Source organism: Zosterops lateralis, assembly GCF_965231275.1.
Source record: "Zosterops lateralis genome assembly, chromosome: 6".
Lineage (NCBI taxonomy): Eukaryota > Metazoa > Chordata > Aves > Passeriformes > Zosteropidae > Zosterops > Zosterops lateralis.
In genome coordinates, this window is record NC_139761.1 from 5,186,256 (window position 1) to 5,206,867 (window position 20,612).

At 45.3% G+C, this 20,612-nt stretch overlaps 1 protein-coding gene across 2 annotated transcripts in view; it reads right to left on the minus strand.

Annotated features, from left to right (window-relative positions):
- RTN1 (reticulon 1) overlaps positions 1 to 20,612 on the minus strand; it is a gene marked incomplete at its 5' end in the record, with an annotated part of 116,495 nt that overhangs the window by 13,734 nt on the left and 82,149 nt on the right. The window contains one exon of one of the 2 annotated variants that reach the window (XM_083864124.1): positions 3,669 to 3,911. The exons of the other annotated variant lie outside the window; for it this stretch is intronic. Within the exon in view, the coding sequence (XP_083720250.1) occupies positions 3,669 to 3,729 (61 nt within the window). Of the gene's footprint in view, positions 1 to 3,668; positions 3,912 to 20,612 lie in introns of those variants that run through there. 2 annotated transcript variants of the gene reach the window in all.

Here is a 20,612-nt window from a genome sequence, read left to right on the forward strand (position 1 = left end):
TGAAATTCTTTATCAGTCTTAAAGTGAGGAACATGGCCATGAACAGTTGCTGCAGCATCCCATCACCCTTTGGAAACCAATGGGTGTGTCAGTCAAGTAAGGAAGCTGGCTCTCTAAAAACAGCTGCCAGGAAAATGATAATCAATAACTGCAGTCCAGCAGAGTTATGTCAACTAGATGGATTTGATGAAGTCTGCAGTCCTTTCCCATATTAAGTTAGAATTATAGTGTGGGGAATATTTAGGATCATTTCTATGAACACTTCACAGGCCTGTGTCTCTGGATCTTTACATTTTTCTTTTTTATTAAGTCCTGCAGAAGACTGAAGCTGCAGGAGCAAGGCTGACATTTATGGCCAGCCAAGAGCTGGCATGTAGAAGGAAGAGTGGAAAAGGGAATATTCATTAGGACCAGTGTACTGACACCAAACAACTCCTCCAAGCTGGGGTGCAAAGGTGCAAAACTTGGGCTCTGATCTCCTGATCTCTTCTCTGTGGTGCCAAGTGTCAAGACCCAAGGGAATGGCTGGAGCTGTGTCAGGGGAGGTTTAGGTTGGATATCAGGAAAAGGTTCTTCACCCAGAGGGTGGCTGGGCACTGAACAGGCTCCCCAGGGCAGTGGTCACAGCATCAAACTTGGCAGAGCTCAAGGAGTGTTTGGCCAATGCTCTTGGGCACAGGGTGGGATTGTTGGGGTGAGGATCAAAAATTGGACTTCGACAAATCTTGTGAATTGTGGTTTTATGTCCTGCCTTATCCAGAGAATAGTTCTAGCAGGGGTGAACCTGTGTCCTGCTGAGCTGAGCTGAGCTGAGCCCCTGGGGAAGGCAGGGGGACCTGCTCCTTCACCTGATGCTGGAGGCTGCCCTCGCCCAGCAGCTCCCGGCGGGAAGCCGAGCACTCTGTCACACCCTCGTGTCACACACACGCCTGGCACAGCCTGCAGGCTGCTCCTCCAAGGCCACCAACACGCCCAGGGGAGACATTTCTCCTCACACTCATGCATTATGCATGGCTCCATCCCAGCCTGCTTCAAATGCATCACCTTCTCCAGTGCGGAGACGACTTGGGCGTGGAAGTCTCCGCAACTCCCCAAAGTCACCCATGTTAATATTCTGAATGAAGCAAACACCCAGCAGGGGTGAATTTACTGTCCTGCTCACCCAAGGGCTGGATCATGATCTATCTTTGCTCCAATCCTGCTGCACCTGCAGGATGGGCAGGTAAAAACCAATATTTCTAAATGTGCACAGCAACAGCAATTGATTCACTGCAAGGGAAACAACAGCACCTCAAAAGAGTGGGGCAAAGTCAAAGCTTCACCAAAGGGTCTTTGCAGCTTCTCATGATCCCCACCCAATTTTACACCAGCCCTAAGTACTACAGGATCAATTCAATGATACAGCTAGTTGCAGGCTTGGTTGTTGAGTAATCAAAACTCTTGTTAACCTCATTGTTGCATCTCCATCATTTCCATAAAAATATGCTCTGTATTTACATTCCCTCTGCATCTGTTACACTCACAGACACATTCCAGACTTTTCAGGGAGGAACCATAATTCCATTGACAATCAAGCTGGCAAAATTATACAACTCCAGATTTGCACACAACTGACATTCCAGGTTGAGACAGACACAACATGAATAATAGATACTAAAGGAATCAATGAATCGTCTTTAGTCTTCGTTCTCCTGAATTTTAAATTTCCTCTATTTTATCTGGGACTGATCAAAGAATTTTGATGACAGAAGTAATATTCTATGGCTATTTCATGTTTTCTGCAGGATCATTTTGGAATCATAAAGCACCACCCAAGGAAAAGGAAAAATATGGAAATGCTGTGGAAGTGAGGCAAGTGATTTATTTTAACTGCGTCGATTTTTTCAGACCTAGGATTTTTTTTTTTTTTTCAAACCAGCATGGGACATATTGGTGCCATTCAATTTTCATCAAATCTACCCCACTTCCAAAAAGGAAAGCATTGAAGGAGAGAAACCCCACTATTAATTATTAATTAAACAATAGCAGCATACCCTTTTTTTTTTAAATTTATGAATTTTTTTTCCTGATGAGAAGGAAAATACTCAGTTTAGTTCTAAAAACAGGTGGTTCAGCAATCTGACTCAGCAAGTCAATGTTTTTATAAGAACAAGCAAAAATACCAAGCATTTCTGAAGAAAAACCCAAACCCCACCCTGGGAGGAAGTTCATCTGCAAAGCTCGGATGAAAAGACCCTGAAGTTTGGTTGTGGCTCTCTTATGAGCTTAATGAATCCCACAAACACACGGAAAAGCCTTGCCCTTCATTTCAGTGTGGAAAACCAGAGCTGCTGGAGCCTGGCATTTAACAGGTGCATGTTTACTTTCCAGCTACTCATCTTTCCCCCCCAAAAAACCCTCAGTTCCTAAATACAATTAAATGCTGAATTGAGATTGCAAAAATATCAAGCTCCCTAGAGACAAGCGTCTGAAAGGTCTCTCCAACCCCACCCCTCTCCAAAAAAAACCACTTTAGGAAGGTTTTCCAGCTTCTGTTGCATGGAGCTGCATTTATGAAACTCTGTCTGCAAGCATCCTGGAGCCTTTAATGAGATGATGCTATGGAGTGATCTCTCTCCCTGCTGGGAGCATCAGCACCACTGAACTGACTGTTCAGCCTAAACATGCACCTTAAAATTTAAAAAATAATAATAATTAAAAAATACATCCAAACAAAGGCTGCCCAAAGCAGCCCCAGCCTGCCCGGGCAGGATCAGCCGCTGGCTTTTCTCCCTCTAATCTGCCCATGGAGCAGCGTCACAGAGACTGTCTTTTATCAAAACAAAGGCTGGATGCTGGCTGGGAAGTGTGAAGCCGACTAAAAATGGCTGAAAACCTTGTCCAAGGCACCCGGGAAGGTGGCCAGCCCCACCCAGCGCAGACACTACCCCGATACGCTGAAAATCAACCCAAAAAACAACAAAAAAAAAAGGGGAGAGATGCCATTGTTCCCTTCGCCTACGCGGCAGCGCGACAACATCACCGCAGTGTTTTATACCCCCTGGAAGCAGAGCTCGGGAGCATCATAAAAAGATTATTGTGGGGTTTAAAAAAAATTAAATTAAAAAAATAAAACAACAAGCCCAGAGCAAAGTAGGAAGCGGGGGGCCATCCCTGGCTGCGTTTTCTTTGTGTGCCACAAGGCTGAGCCCGGCTCTGGGTGTGTCCGTGGGCAGGAGGCACCGGGAGCTCAAAGCCACCACCTGCAAACCCTGGGCAGCCCCGAGGCACCGTCACCCGCCTTCCCTAAAGCCCCCCAAAGGTAGGAAACCATGCCAGCCATATCCCGAGGGAGAGAGGCGAGGGTGAGGGATGACGCCGCTAAGGGCAAGGGCGGATGCTTTGGGGATGAGGGAGGACCTGGATCCTGGATGCTCTCAGGGTGAGGCGCCTGGGGACGGGAGAAATGCATTCCAAGAAATTATAGGGTTTTTTAAAATATTTTCTTTCTTAAATTACCCCCAAAAGAAAAGCTCTGGCGAGGAGGGGAAGAGGAAAACAGCATGCAAAAGGCCCACACAGGTGAACAATGCAAAATAAAATAAAATAAAATAAATGGATGGATCCTGCCTTTGCCTCCTCCTCTGCCATGCAGTCCTAGCATGCAAACACCAGAACAGACAGAATACCCTGACATTTCCAGTTGCTCCAAAGACAGTCCATCTTGGTAGAATCGGCACTGGCTTGCATCTCGGGGGAGAAGCTGGAGGGAATTATTTTTTTTTTTTTTTTGCCCGGTCCTTGTGGTCGGAGGCAGTGCGTTAGCAGCACTCAGGCATTCCCGAGCATGGGTGGGTCGCTGGGTACCGCCGTCTCCCCGCCCGGCTCAGGACTGATGCTGTAAGCGGCACAGGCGGAGGGGGAGGGCATATTGTACGCGCTGCGGTCTCCACTGCAGCAAATCAGCGCTGCCTGATGTGGTTGCCCTGGGGAGCAGGCTCCCTTTGAAAAGGGGATGCGGGTCCCTTTTCAAATCAAAAGCTTGCGCTCGGGCGGCTTAAAGCCTCCCCAAAAGCCGTGGAAATGGTTAAGGCGACCTGATGGTAAAGAAATAAAAACAAATTGGGTGCGGGTGAAAGGAAAGGGGGGGGGGTGGGGGGGTGGGATGAGGAGCTGTGTGTCAGTAGCGTTGTGGCTGTTCGTGTTCCAGAAATTTCTTGACAGTGATGGAATCTGGTGTTTTCTTCCTTTTTTTTTTTTTTTTTTTTTTTTTTTTTTTTTTTTTTTTTTTTTTTTTTTTTTTTTTTTCGTGTGAAGGCCAAATTTCACCCAACCCCTCCAGGTTTTCATGCCTCCCCCTCCTCTGCCCAGCTGGGTGGGGTCGGGAGCAGAGCAAGAAAATAAACAAGGTCAGGATCCAAGCCTTGCAGAGCAACCCTTATTTTACAGGGGTAAAATATATTTTTATACATTTATATATATATATATATATTTTTTTTTTTTTTTTTTTTTTTAAACCCTGGGGGCATGAGGTGACCCGTGTGTCCCCCCCATGCCAACCCCTGCTACACCAGGATGCTGATGACTCCCCACCTGGTTTGGGTGTGCAGGGAATGAGGGCTGCCTCCTCTCATTGCCCAAAACGCTGCATAAATCAGGGTTTGAGGTGTAAGAGTACAGGAATACAGGAAAAATTGTGTAAGGCCCACAAATAGCTGAATTTTAACATGAGCCCTTTCCTAGCAGGACACAGCCTCTGCCTCAGTTTCCCCACCAATAAACTATTATGAACAGCCTTTGCAGAGACATCATAACCATGCAACGGTTGTACTTGGCAAACATGGAGAAAGAAAATCCTCTGCCACTCAACCTGTTTGTATTTTCAGATTTTGGGGTGCCTAGTAATATTAAGAAACTCCCCAAAAAGTCACCCCATTTCACTGAAGAGTGACCAGTATATCAGAGTATGTCCAGTCATTTTGGGCAGAATGACCCCAGCTGGGCACCTCTCAGCTCTGAGGCTGGATTTAAACCTTTAGATCATGACAGTTCATGAAATAATTTCACTTTAGCTGCGTTTTACTGAATTTTGCTTTTGTTATGTGGGAACAGACATCAACACAGACACAGTGGGTCACATACTCATCAACATGGGGAGTAGAGTTTGAACCTCTCTGATCTTTTGGCTCCAAAAATAAAAGGTCTTTAATACCTGAGTTAACAGAAATCTCCTCCAACTGGCAGTAGTAGGTCACTTATCCTTTCCTCAGGTAATTCATCTTATAGAAGAAAGCCAAAATTTAAGGAGATTCACCATAGTATTATCTTACTCTTTACCCAGGAAACTCTGCTGGGATTGCAGAGGCCAACAGCTGCTGTTCATGTTTATAAACCATCCTTGAGATCTCTAAAAACACTTGCTTAGGCTCGAACCCAGCGTCTTCATTCGTCTAACAGGGAAATCCTTAACCAATTGGAGCAGAACTGGCTTCAGCTCTCATTGCACACAGTAAGATTAAACCATCTATAATTTTACAAATCTGGATTTTGTGTTCTTCCTGGCTTTGTTAAAAAGAAAAAAAAAAAAAAAAAAAAAAAAAAAAGGAAGAAAGAGGTTGGTAAGGGATGATTTCTAAGCATGGACTGATTGTTTTTTGCAAGAGCAGAAAATATCCCTATTGATACATTTTGCCCTGCAAACTCTTTGCAGCTCTACAATGGGGGGTTCCCAGCACCAAGCCATAATATGAAGTATTTACAAGCAATGTGTATAAAACAGAGACCTAATTCACATTCTACATCCCTGTCCCTGGAATAGCCACAGACCTCCCAAACATGGTGCACAGGTCAAATTCACAGCTACTGGGTGCACACCACCAGCAACACAGCAGTGAGAAGGGAAAAGATCTCTGTTTGGTCTCACTGTAACCCAAATTTCTCAGTCAAGTATGAAGGATGAATTCCCTTTGGACAGAAGAGTGGTCCATGTACATTTAACATCTCACTGATGATTTCTCCTTGTCTTCATTGTTGGTAGAAATTTTTCTTGCCTCAGACTTGATGTCTCCATTCCCTCTTTCAGGCTACCAAAACAAACCAGAACATCAGGGTTCCTGTTTAAATTCTTACTTCCCTTTGGAAAAGTCTCTCTTCAGACCTGGCCCATGTGATTGGACTCTCCCACACTACTTCTAGAACTATTTTAGTCCACAGGCACCAGAACCCATCGCTTTACAAGAACACTGCATTTGTGTCAGAAACAGAACTGAAGTGGAACAGGGAGATTAAGACACTTGGAAAATGCAGATGGGCTAAGAAGAGCTTCCAGTGTGCACTCACTTGTTCCAGGACCTGAGGCAGGTGGGGGACAGGAGCCTCTCTATGTGTGACTACAGAAACTGAACAAAATCCCAGTCAGAGCTGGGTGGATCCAGCACTAAAATGGCCATTGATAAAAAATGCATTTCCACAATGAGATTTTAAATTGCATCCAGTAAGTAGTGAGCCAGAATTAGGAATTAGCACTTGCCCATCAATCCTGAGGTTAAGAATTGCTTCTTTGACACAGAACTAAACCAGGAGCAGGATGGAAGGCACAAATAAACCTTGCACTGCCTGGCTCTTAGAAGGGTGAGATACGCACAGAGATCTTGGCATCAGCTGCAGGAAAGTTCAGTGTTGGACGAGAGCTTCCCTGTGATCGTGAACAGGAGCAGGATGAAAAGTAATAAGTGGAATTTGCATCCCTTCAGAGCACTGTCCATAGGAAGCCTTCTGTGGGTGTTACTGAAATTATTACAGATCTTAAGATGTGTTGGTGAGATCACATGAAGCTCAGTGTTGATGGCACAGCCACAAGCCAATAGAGCTCATCAACACTTGCCTGTTATGTAGCTCTGCTGGAGATAATGACCTGTGTGTGCAGGATGTGTGGGGTAAGGACTCAGTGAAATAAAGGTACCCAACCCATGGGATCATTGCCTGAAACCACTGGCCAAGTGAACACATTGCTGTCCACTTCATTTCTTTCCATGCCTCCAACTCCATCTAAGACCACGGAATCACAGAATGATTTGGGCTGGAAGGGACCTTAAAGGCCATCTAGTTCCAAACCCTTTGCCCATGGGCAGGAATTGCCACTCACTACACAAAGATTCTTAAAGCCCCATCCAATCTGTCCTTGAGCAATTCTAGGTACAGGGCATCCACCTCTGGATGGCCAAATGAGACTGTAGCTCTGCAGAGGACAGGGACACCCTGCCACGGTGTGTGGCCACCAGGGTTGTGCTCCTTGCAGGGACACAGGAAATCCTGCAGCAGGACTGGAGCTCCAGCCCCACTTTGTCTCCCTCAGAGGTCCTTCCACAGTGACCCAACCCAGCTGTGCACCACTGATGAGGTCAGAGTTAGCAACATTTAAGGCTTTTTAGGTAAATATACTTGAATGGATCATAACAGACCAAAAGAGCTCCACAGGAACTAAACTTCGGGGCCGTCTCTCAACAACCCTGCTGGAGGGCAGGGGTGGAAGCCAGCTGGTTTCAAAGATTATTTAAAGATTAAAAACACAAAGACAGTCCTGAAACCACTGTTTGGAGTGCCATGACTTTGAAGGCACTTTGGACTGACTCCATTTTCCTGCATCACTCCACGTCAAGGCTCCATGGGACACATTGAGGGCAACACCAGATCTGCAACGTGGTGCTGAAGGATCCTGACACTTAGCACTTTAGCAGAACAATAGCATTAAGGGAGATCATTTGGGTTATTTTTCTAAGATAATTTGTTCTTAGCATTAGCAACAAAAATAGAGGGGATGCTATTTTAAAAGTTGCATTAATATGTCTCGAAGCTCTAAAGAGCAACGGGGAATTTTTTTGCCTGAGCACTCCAAGCAAGGGCAGCCAGCAATTACATTTTCTTGAGGAGGCTGTCAATAGCAGAAGGATGGGCCAAAGCCTGGCTCTGCTCTCATCCTTTCCACTGTCTTGTGCTCATTCTTGCACATTTTCTGGTCTGCAGAGCTGCTCAGAGGTAGCTCGAATAGCAATGAGCTGGGAGATGCTGATGGCTCTTTCAGGTCCATCACTTCTCACAGTGCAGGAGGCACATGGACAACTTTGCCCTTGCTGTCTTTTGCCCCAGGTCTTTGCTGCTTTCCCTTAGAAGATGTAATGCAGTGATGAATTACCTTTTTTTCCTCAGGTTTGCAGACCACAAAAGGAATCAATAAGCTGGTAAAAAAAGACAATATGGTCTTAAACTGGCGGAATTAAAGTTTGAAGCTGAACAATCACAACAAAAGAAGCCCCATGTCCTGGCATGCTACATAATGTTCCAGCCTCTCTGCAATTTCTTTTTAAGTCTTGAAATGCCTGGATTTATAGGGTTTTTTTAATCATCAGTCAAAATATTTGGGTTGTTCACAAGGACAAGAAGTGTGATTTTGAGACGTGCTAAGCTTCTGCTCTGCTGCCTCTGTTTCTGCTCAGCAAAACTGTTCTTCATACCCATCCTTGCTCAAAGGCTGAGATTATAGATGTATATATCTGTATATAGATACATATGGATATATCTAATCATGGAAGTGTAAATTCAAAAATCATCCAGTTCCCAATCCTTGCCATGGGCAGGGACACCTTCCACTAGACCAGGCTGGTCAGTCCATCCAACCTGGCCTTGAACACTTCAGGGATGGGGCAGCCACAGCTTCTGTGGGCAACCTGTGCCAGGGCCTCACCAGCCTCACAGGGAAGAATTTCTTCCCAACATCTAATCCAAATCTGCCTGCTGTTAGATGGAGCCACTCTCCCTTCTCCTGTCACCCAATGCCCTTGTCCAAAATCCCTCTCCAGCTCTCTTGTCAGCCCCCTTTAGGCACTGGAAGGTGCTCTGAGGTCTCCCCTTCTCCAGGTTCAAGAGTCCCAACTGTATAAGAGGACTGTACAATAACTATATATAACTGTTAACAACCATATATAATTGTATAATAACCCTACATAACTGTATAATAACCCTACATAACTGTATAATAAGGCCTTGTTATAATAAGATTTTCAGCAAAAATCCAAATGAGTGGGTAAAAAGACCCAGGTGACACAAACTTTGTCCTTGCTTCCTTCCCTGGGAACGAGGTGGCCTTTCCTTGAATCCGAGCAAATGAGCCCTTTGAGGGGAACTCCTTACATTCAGTGGTGTTGTTAAGAAACAATTTTGGGTTTTGAGCCTCTGATGTGCCTCAGTGAACACGGCTCAGAGCTCCTTCAGCAGCCATCCCAGAGATGGCTGGGACTCCTGTGGTGCCATTTGAGCTCCCTGATTACTGCAGGCAGCAGCACAACTCACACATAAACAATCAGTTTTGATTTACTCCTGGTTCTTCAGAGGTGGATAATTTCTCTCGGTTCTTTAATGTTATTTTTGAACTGTGAGGTTCATAGAAATAAAGGCTCTATTCCTGCCATTGACCTAGAAAAGTCTTTTGATTCTTTCCAGTGGGACTATTTTTTTCAGTTGCTGGGAACCTTAAAATCATGGGTTTCTCTCCTCTGGGGGAAGTAGTTGCTACATCTTCATTCCTCTTTTAAGGTTTAATCAGTAGAGCTGAAGAGACCCTAAAACTCTCTCTGACCTCCTGCACTCCCCCATTACAAAGGGAAGTGCTTGCAGCTTATTCCCAGTTTTCAAGCCTTGCGTTTTTAAGCCTGTGCTGTGAAATTTTTCTCTCCTACAGCATTGCTGGTGCTGCAGCTGGCATTATTAATTCCATTTCATTAACTGATCTTCTTAATGCACTGGAAGACAAAAGAGAAGACAGTGCTGAGACCACAGCGTGGCTGAGCCTCAGGAGATCTCTGTTCAGTCCCCACGTCTGCCACAGGCTTCCTGTGTGACCTTGGGAATCATCTCTCTGAGCTCTCTGCTTGGTCTATTTAAATTTGGGCCATCATCTGCTTTTTGAGCTTTGTTTCTGCAGCACCCAGCACAACATCTGTGGCTCCAACAAAGGAGCCTCGCTCATTTTTGCACCACAACCTGCAAGGCTGGTGTTGCTGGCTGCCATTCCTGGACCAGGGGAGATCAATCAAGGCTGTGAAGATGAATTTGGGTTGCCCTGCTCCTGCAAATGGGGAAATCCTGCCTGGTGGTGTGTAAGGGGCACAGGGGACTCTCCTCTTTGGCCAGGAATACCCCAAAGAGATGATGATGATGACGATGATGATGACGATGATGATGCATTTTTAGCAAATTCTTGAAGCAAGGTCTAGTATGTGCCACAAGCCACCAGGGGAAAGTCCTGTCCTGCCCTTTGCTCCTCTGCACATCCAAGTCCTGAGCTGAGGCAGCTCTGGTGCACTCCCATGAAAAATGTTCCCACAAAAATGCCAAAGCTTTGCTTCCAGCTTGCAGGGCCATCCTTTGCTCTGGCTCTGCTGGGATCAGACCCAAATTTTGAAGCTCTAAGTGCTGATTCAGGGGTTGAGATGCTCTGCCCAAGTGCAAAATGCAACTACAAATTTTGCAAATGTGACTGCAAATTAAACCAACAGCCTGCAAGCAGAGGCTCACAAGACTGAGGCTACATTTTCAGCAGTGCCACAAGCCTTTAATTGAGTTTGGGATGCTCATAAGCAGCCAGGGGTGCTTGAGAATGACTTGGGGTTTGCAGCATTTCTGCTGGCTCCCCTGCTCCTGTACCTGGCACTCCTGCTGCCAGCCCAGTTCAGGCCAGGGGAGAAGGTGCAGAATAATTTAATGTAAATCAAGCCCCTTTCCCCAGCTTCAGATGCTCCCAAAAATAATATTCTTTGGGGAAAGGTGCTCCCCAGGAATGCCTGAGCTTCTCATTGAGCTGCAGAGCTGCTTCAAGCATCTCACCAAGGGCATCTTTACATCCCCCACCCTGCCCTGCAGGGAGGATAAAAGGCATTAGTGCTGGAGGTGTGTGGATACTGCAGCCATGCACCGGCTCTGACCGGCACACAATTGTCATGGCAACCCCAGCTTTCCCTGAAAAACAGAAGCAAATCATTGACACACTGCTGGATTCAACAGCCTGCTCCATGGATGAGAGACACCTGGGTACCAGGATGCTCTCTGCAAGGAGACAGCTCGCCTGGGAAAGCTGGATGTTAATATGGGAAAATCCTGACTGAGGTTGCAGAGAAATGAAGGACAGGTGGGACAGGGGGAGGTGAAGGAGCAGCTGCTCCTGTCCTGGGCAAACACAGCCTAAAGTGCTTGCAAAAGAGATTGAGGAGGCAGAGTGGCTTTTTATTGCAGTGGTGCTACATGGCACAAAGTAGGAGGAAGAACCCAAAAGGAGCAGTGAAGGACATAAAATAGTGATGTGTGAGGCAGAAGTGCCAGTGCAAGGCTGTGAGAAGGGGAAAACAAGGGCAGGGTTCTGTTGAGAGTCTGTGTGGGCACTGGCTGGAGAAAAATGCTTTGGATGGCAAAGCAGCACTCTGAGTTTTAAATGTTATTATGGGCCTCCAGGGCAATTAGAAGAATTAGATCAGGAAATGATGTGCCAGAAGTGTTGGCTGAAAAGTGGTCAGAGTTGTGTTTGCTGGGGAAACAAACAGGGAAAATGGTTTTTGTGTGGTGTTTTAGGACATTGGTTGGAAGTGAAGCAACACAGAAAAGCAGAAATGGTTTGAGTAGTGGGGGCCTGGCCCTGCCCCTGCACATCCCCTCACAGGGGACAGAGGGAAGAGGATAGATTATATGCATTTATCTTATGGAAGGTACCATAAGCAAGGTCAAGCAAGCTTCCAGCATCCAATCAGCAGAATATGCCATGGAAATCCACACCCTGGAGCTAGCTCATTAGGAACTTAAGATCAGTCATCCCTAAAACCAGTTATCTTATGTTAACAGATGCAAAATGAGGAAAATGAGAAGAAAAAAAAATACAGAACCCAGTTAAACCCACTGCATTTGTGGAAATGAGTTGCCCTCTGAAGAACAGATCCTATCTCTGAGCACTTGACTATCATATAACCTCGCTCCCTCTCTGCACACAGTAAGAAAAGTCCTGATTTGGATGCTGACATCAAGTATCTGAGAAAAGACAATTTAATTTCCCATTCTCAAGGCTAAAGGATTAAAGATAGATCAGCAAAACTATTTCACATTTAGAAAACTAAATGAAAAACCCTGAGGAATTCAGATTTCCTCGACAATATTGTTAAACAGTACAAACCACATTTTCCTGATTGCTTCTGCAGAAGGAGTGAGAGCTCTCTGTCCTGGGATGAGTGTGAGCAAAATAGAAGGTATAGGGTGGATTTGAATATATACATGAAAATTAGAATTATTTTTTTCCGTATTTATCAATCAATGAGTAGCTTGAAAGTCCACTGAACAAAACTTAACAAGGGAAGGTTTTTTCCTTATTGACAGCACATTTAACCACTCTGCTGTGAGTAACAGCACATGGATATGGTAGAAGCATCAGGAATTTCAGGATAACTGCAGAGATCCAGAAATAACTGTATCCCAGAGCACTGCACACGAGGTGGAAGGAAGCATACTGCATATTCTGCATGAATTCCCTTGCAACAGGTTTGGCTTTTGCAGAAATGGGGGATTTCCAAAGAGAACGGTAAAATAAGTCTGGGCAAGATTCACAGAAGGTCTGCTGGGATATCAGAACTACTTTCCTTAAGTGTTTTCCTCCTTGCAAACATTTAAATACATGAGGCTTTGATGAAACTCCCTGACTGAGATAGGTACCACCAAATACCTCATTGTATTATATCAGTTGGTTCATTCTTAATAAATCCACCCAGGGATCCATAGCACAATATCCCTTGTGTCCCATGTGAGGTTCTTGAATTTCAAGTGCCAGGTACTTAAAATTAATGTCTTGCTGATGAATCAGAGATAAACCATAATGGCATGACATTAATTCCAAATTATTACAAATTCAAGAAAACCACAATCTTATTTTGGTTTGCAAACAAACAAACAAACAAAAAACAAAAAAACAAAAACAAAAACAAAAAACAAACAAACAAAAACAAAACAAAACAAAACAAAACAAAACAAAACAAAACAAAAAAAAAAAAAAAAACCAAAAAAAACCCACCAAACCCAACCCCCAAACTCAGTTGTCGTAGTTTGTTTTGGATGAGCCTCCTCTTTCACAGGTGCAGTAGATGTGAAGTCTAAATGTGAATTTACTGGATTCTGGGCAGGACTCTGAGTCCAGCTGGTCCTCAGCATCTGTGGGGCTGGGCTTTGGAAACCTCAACCTCTGAGCAGCCCCAGCTTAAAGCTGAGAGACACCAGCCCTCAAGATTAGGATGAATAATACTGGGGGCCAGAAGAGAACACCTTTGTTTTGGAAGCAGCAGCAGCAGCTCTTACCTTTTCCAAAACACTTTCTTTTTAACTGTGCTTTTTCCCCCGCCTCATTCTTTTCCCAGACTGCCTGACATTTAAAGTGATCAAAGTTCCCTGTGAACCACAGCTTCTAAATTTCAGATAAATATAGCCACGCTGCTCTGCATTTGTTTGTTTTTCTCAGGTTGCAAACCTGCAGTGGAGACCTACTTATCCTGGAGCAGGGGGAGCTGCTGGTTTGTTCAGCAGCCGGGAGGGAGCAGAGCCCTCTGTGCAGGATGTGGCTCTGCACTGCTCCAAACAGAATGTCCACTCCTGCTCTGGCAACTCAGAACTAACCCGGCAGCAGCCCTCTTGTTGTCTGCAGGAGCCAGAGCAGCCCTGGAGTGGGCAGAAGGCACATGGAGACATGATGGATGGAGGGGAGGATGGAGATGGCTGTGGCTGAGTGTGGTGACATGTCCAGCCCATGTTGACACACAGGGGGACAACCCTGAGCCCTCTGAGACATTGGGGAGCTCTGTGAGCTCTGGGGTATGGATGGAATCACATTTAAGAGCAGGAAGATCCTGCCCCTGCCCATACACACAACAACAACTCAGCCAGGTACAATTTATTCTGGTCTCCCTTTTAGCTGGGAAGTAAATGTGGCAATTACTTTGTACATCCAAAGTGTCAGAACCCTTTGGCACATTTTCCTGAAGCTAAATAATTAATGAAGGGCTCTGATTAGTGTGAATCTTGTGGCATCATCAGACAGCATGGAGTGACATTTACTTTCACTTCTTGATGCCTGAGGGGGGCTTTGTGATGAGGCTTCCATCCTTCCCTGCAGCTGGAAGGGCGTGGCCTGGGGTTTGTTCTGTAAAAAAGGTTTCTGCCCTGCTTTGTGCTTAGGCTGCCAAAGACACCAGCAGCCTTCAAAATATGAATGCTTTGCAAGTGATGGAAGATAAAATGCATTTCTTTTCCAAGCAGGGAAGACATCCTGCAAATGTAGCACCCAGCAACTCATTTCCCTGCAGTGCCTCATTAGAGTCACTACATCTAAAAAGGGGCTTTTTTCTCCTCTTACTGACAAACAGGAGTTGACTAGAAGATACCAGGTGTGCCAGGGGTGAGGCTCAGATGCTGCAAACTCAGCCACCACAGCAGGATGTGGCTCCCATTGCAGTGAGGTCCAGCTTGGCACTGGGTGGCAGAGCCAGCTGATGTCCCTGCAGGGTCAGAGACCTTCTAATAAGGGACTGCTGCATGGGAACTATAGGAAGAGCTAGCAGCTGTCACTTTATTCCATTTTCTCCTACAGTTTCTTTCTGAATCAATTCCCCACACAAAACACAGCATAAAGTTGTACTGAGCTATGACACGCAGCTCTGCTGCCCTTTCCCCAGCCCTGCCTCATTTTACCATCAAACTGCAAATAATCTGGGTTTTGCCCTGAGGGAGAGAGGTTTTTACTAGGGAGGAGAGGGGCTGCCCAGAGAACACATGGAGCTGTTACATGTGCAAATTGGGTGTCTTAGGGGTCCTGAAGAGCAGAAGGTACAATCTTGACCTCTCCAGGGAAGAGATGAAAGTAAAGCAAAGAGTTTACATAAAAGCAGAACTCTTCTGATCCCAAATGCCACAGCCAGACTGACACCAGCTCCAAAATGTCCCTGCTCTGTCTCTCATGCATTTCACCTCTGAGCAGAATGTTCACAAGCTCAGGGATTATACTTTCAAACCTGTGCATCAACAGCAGACACCTCAAAAAGCTGCCTCTCCCTAGAGAGATTTCCCCCTCACACAGAGTTTTCTGAAAACAGGAGGTAAAGGACTCCTTGCAAGGAAAAGCAAATAGTTTGGAAATCATGTACTTTTTAAGTCTCTGCCTGGTTCTGCCTCATCCTGCATGTGTTTCCATGGAAGCAGAGGAGGGAACGGGCAGCCTGTGGCTGCAAATCACAGCAATTCCCTGCCTGCTCACGAGCCTCAAAAGACAAATGGATCATTAAAAATAATAATAAAAAAAACCACCTGAAATTTTAAACATCTCTTCTGATAGTAGATAGCTGGCATTTAGTGCTGCAGCATTCTCTCCAGGGACAGGGTTTCAAGTGCATCACAGCTGAATGAAACCAAACTTGGGCTCATTCTCAGAGGAAACAGAGAATACGCCAAATAAAATGATTTTTGCTCTTTTGTTGGTCATGCTGGTGTAGTGATTGTGTGAGCACAGAGAACGGCAGCACAGCACACAAAGGCAGTTATATAAATGGAATACAAAACATGTTTTCAGCATGGTTTGGGGGAGTGAGAGAGACCAAACCAAGGATGGTTTAGGAAATACGGATTGCTTAGGAAAAGTTTATCTGTTGATCAAACCTGATTCTGATCTCAGGAGTGAGGCTCCTGAAGTCAACCTGTCAGTCAGTCACTTGTCTTATCACCATCTCCTTTGAGCATAAACTTGTTTCTGACTATAACCATGAAGTTTTCCTGGCCTTGAACGAGCATCTTGAGGCATCCAGAGAAAACACACAGCTCCGAACACTTCACAAGCCAGTTGCAAATACATCTTGCTGCTGAGCCAGGCACATTTCACTGGGAGTAATGACCATTTATCCTCAGTTAAAGAGCTGCCTCTTGGCCAAAATGTGACACTGGGTGACTTGATTGTAGCTGCTCTGGAGTGACTAAGCTGGATCTACCTGGTGGCCTCGTGCCAGCTCCCAGTGTGGCACCAGGGCTGAGCTCTGTGCAGCCATTACAGGATTAAATGCAAAATGTCCTTCCTGCATTTATCATCCCCCCTTCAGAAAAACATATATCTCTTTAACAGCAGCCTGCCTTGTCCCAAAAGGCTGCAGAATCTCTCACCAGTAGGTTTGAGTGTCTTTTCTTTCTTGATTATCAGGCAAGAGAAATTAGGAACACTTTAAAAAATCTGCCAATTAGGAAACAGAGTTGCATGCTCCAGGGAGTTAAAAATCTTAACTATTTTAGTGTTTGGAAGATTTCCTTCCCACAGCTCTGCGTGCAATGGATTTGGAGCTGTTCTCTCTGGCTGCCTGAATGCTGAATTTCTGAATACTGTGGTCAATACTGCATTGAATAACAATATCTATGATCTAATGACAGCTCTGTGTGCAGCGAGGACTTAAGTTTAGTAGATTGTTTTCAGGCAGAGAACAGCAAAGATTGAAAGAATGGATCCAATCCATTCGAGTTTCTTAGAAACTACATGCAAACAGGGAAATATGGGAGATAAAAATAAATCTACTGGGGAAAATGAAGAGATTGAGCTTGTACCAGGACTGACCTTATTTCCAGAGCCTGTAAAGGTCCCAGACAACTCAATACCAGCACATCCCAGTGAGCGGATGGGAGCACCACAGAAAGTATCCTTCTTCCTTTAGAAGCCTGTGAACACATGGCTCAAAGGGAGGGTGCACTGGATTGGTTTTCGTCTCTGGCTAGTGCTCAATATTCTTCATATTCTTCATCTCACCAGTGGAAATTGCCTGGTGGTACTGGCTGGTGCCATGAACTGTGGTAATCTGGGATTTTTCCTTTTTTTTTTTTTTTTTTTTTTTTTTTTTTTTTTTTTTTTTTCCAAAAATATGGATGTCAAATCATAATAACAGTTTGTGCATTATTATGATTTGATAAACTATAACAGTGATTTGTGGGTTGTTTCTACCTATGCTATTGATAAGTGAGCCACTGAGTGTCCACTGGGCCCAAAAGCTTGAAAATGAAAGGCTTCTGTATCCTATTCCCAACTCCAAGCCCACCTGGGAGTTTTCCAGTCCAAGCTGGATGGGGCTTTGAGCAGCCTGGTCTAGTGGAAGGTGCCCCTGGCCATGGCAGGGGGTTGGAACTGAGATATCTTTAGGCTCCCTTCCAAACCTGACTATTCTGTGATTCTAGTATTCTGTGAAAAGGATCTGCAAGTCTTAAAAAAAAAAAAAAAAATGTAAGGAAAGGATGAACACTGCAAATAAATTCTTGGACCAAGGAGGAAGGAACTGAAAGGTGAGCAGAAAACTGGTGCAGATGAGCCTGCACTAGGAGGATGTCAGAAAAGCATTTGCTTCTAGACAGCCAGAGATATTGATCTGCAGTCACACAGCAGCACAGGCTGGACAGGAAACATCATCAGAAACTGGCTGAGGGAAAGGGAGAAACATGTCAATAAAATCAAGCCCTGTGTCAAAGGGAGGAGGAGGAGGAGGAAGGAGGAGACCAGCAGGGCAGCCTGTGCTGGAGCCATGGGTGTTTACCTCGTGCTGTGTATCAGTGACCTTGAGGATGCTGCCATTATCTAATGATGCCAAATTGTAGGAGGCACAGAACAAATTAATTACAAATGGGAGATTAGGCTTACGGTCTGATAAGCAGCTCACGGAGTTCAATGGAGAGAAGTTTTAATGAGATTAAGTGACAAAGCCATCACTTAGAAGGAAGCATTAAACAGACTACAGACAAGGAGAAAGAACTGGGGGCGAAGACAGAGAACTATTAAAACCATCTGTGTTATTAAAAGAGGAGTAAACAAGGGCTGTGCCTCTCAGGGAGAAATGGGGATGATAGTAAGGCGTGCTGGCACTGCCAGTGGGAACTGTTCCCATGAATGTATTGTATGAGGCATCTGAGTCACACTCAGGGGGATATTGATGGGAAACCCAGCACAAACTTGGGATTAACACCAGCAGCAAAGCACTGTCTGGCTTGGTATGAATTACTGCAAGCAAGAGCCTGGAGAGGAGGTCCAGGGGGCCTGGATGAGTGGGATATGGAAAAGGGGTGAAGGTGGCTTGATGACGAAGTTTTGCTTTGGCCCAAGAGCAAAAGAGAAGGATATTGGATGGTAGCAATCAAGAAAAGGCACTGGCCAGCAGTTAATACGTCAGGCTCTTAAATAATAATAGCTACTGCTAATGATGAATAATTAAAGCAGAGCACTCGGTCCTCAGGCCCTTGTGTAGTTCCATTCTTCTGATGCACAGCAGAAGCATCATTTATAGTATGTGGCAGGAAGAACCTTGTAATCACAGGGACTGCTCTGCTTCATCTCCTACCAAACCCTCACTGCATCCTTCTCCATGAGCTATATTTAAAGCTGAGTTCAAACAAATGGGAATGGGAGCAGCTTTGAACCAGACTCATCACAGACCTGGGGTGTGGAGAAATTATGTCCTGTGTTTAGGTTACCTGCAGGCAATGGGCCAAAACAGTTCCTGAAAAGGAGGAGAGACACATCTCTTAGTTCAGCAGCAGTGAGCAGACTTCTGCATGGCTGTTATAAAGCAAATGTTGGGCACATTTCCTCATCCTTCCTCTCTGAGATGGGACTGGTGCTGTTGGGGTACACTGGGCTGACTGGCATTGTCAGGCATGTAGTAACTCACTAACACATGAGTTTGCCAATTCTCACCTTTCAAATGCATCTAAGTAGGGAAAAGGTTTGGGGACAAAGCAGAGCAGACCCCCCAGACCCCTCGTTTTTCTCCTCTCTCTCTCACCTTTCCATCCAAAACTTCACCCAAAGGGTAACACCATTGTGAGGGGACAGAAAAAAGGAACAGGCACCAAGCAAAGCAGGGCTCACCCTCAGACAACACAAAAAGGTGGCAATTCCTGCATTTAATAATCCTCCTCACACTGAGATTCATCCTGCAAGCTCTCCAAGGAAAGGACCTTACTGCCTGCTCTTATCTTGGCTAACAAAAGATCCTGATCTTGACTGGGTCTCCAGGCACTACATCTAAAATAAGATCTAAGAACAATAATGAGCCCAGAGCTTTCTTTTTCCTGAGAAATCAGGGAGCAATTTGTGCGTGTTAAGAAACACATCCAGCACTGTGGCCTTTCAAAGTCATCTGCTATTCCCCTGACTTCCCTTGCAATGCAGATTATCCAAATGCAGATCCCTGGGTCCTCTCTGATACACGATTCCAGTAAATATTTACATCCCCTCTCCTCCTATTTTGGGTGGAAATATGCTAAAAGGATACATAGGAGATGCCTCAGCGTTTTACAATTTCTTCACTTTGGTCAGCAAAAAGTGAGATCCTGTGGGGGTGACAGCTGAAAGTGTTTTGCAAACTCACCTTTCTGGAAAGATTCAAACCCCTACAATTAACCCTGATTTTTCAAATCTGCAGGTAGAGGGTTATACACACAGGTATGATTTGGGTCTATGCCTGACTCAGATCCACAAATAGAGTCTGCAGCTCTGAACTCCAGCCCTGCCCACAGGGCAAAAGCAAGCAAAGCTCTCATCTGAATAAATCCTGAAAATCTCATCTGCCAGCATCTCCAAATCAGTGCAACAGGAGCTGAAGCCAAGTGCTCTGAATAGTTCCTTGCAGAATACCCAGGAGAGCACAGCTATATGTAACAGAGATATTTACACAATGTTTGAGGCAACATTTCTACTCTTAGCAGACACAGAGATGCCAGGAAATGATTCTGCTCCCCGAGCAGGATTCAAACCACAGCACAGACAGGCCTGTGAGGCCATGATTATCACATTGATCTTTTTAACCCCCCTTCATATACCATCAAGCATGAGGTAAGTGACCACTGCCCATCCAGACACTCCTCAGAGCTGCTGCTGTGGGTTGTAGTGCAGTGAATGTGATGCCTTAAGTTTGAGCTTTCATGTTTTTCAGATTCTGTGCTGCCCAGGGGTGCAGTTCTGAGCCTCATATTCAGTGTCAGTTCTCTTCACAGAGTAGGGAGACAAAACAAATCCTTTTCCTGCTGGAGATGAAGGGTAATGGGTACAACTTTCAGGCCCAAAAGCACAAACAACAGTGGACTGAAGAGAGAAAACGAGAAGGATGAGACCTCACAACCTGAAGCTGTAATTGGGCAATTAAATCCCAATATGCAAATGGACCAAAACTTATAAAAATGTAAGATCTCGTGATTGGTGAGCCATTTTGTGACCATTCTGGGTCCACCTTGGGTGTAGCCCTGGTCAGGCTCTTGTCCTGCCCAAGATGTATCCTAAAGGCATCTCAATAAATACCTACTTTATTCTCTAGCTCCGTCCAGTCTCTGTTCCAGGTCAGCCTTCCCAAAGCATCAAACACTGCAAAGGCAATGCCCCTGCTCAGACTGTCCCCAAGAAGTGCCAGATCCCAACATGCTGAGGAACAGCCTTCAGTTCCCTCCCTCCCTTCACAGGTGGTGCTGTGATGCAGAACAGCTTGATGAGCCATTGCTGCTCTCTTTCTGTGGGATTTGAAGTGGAGGGAAGAGGGGGAATAGCTGCAGAGCTG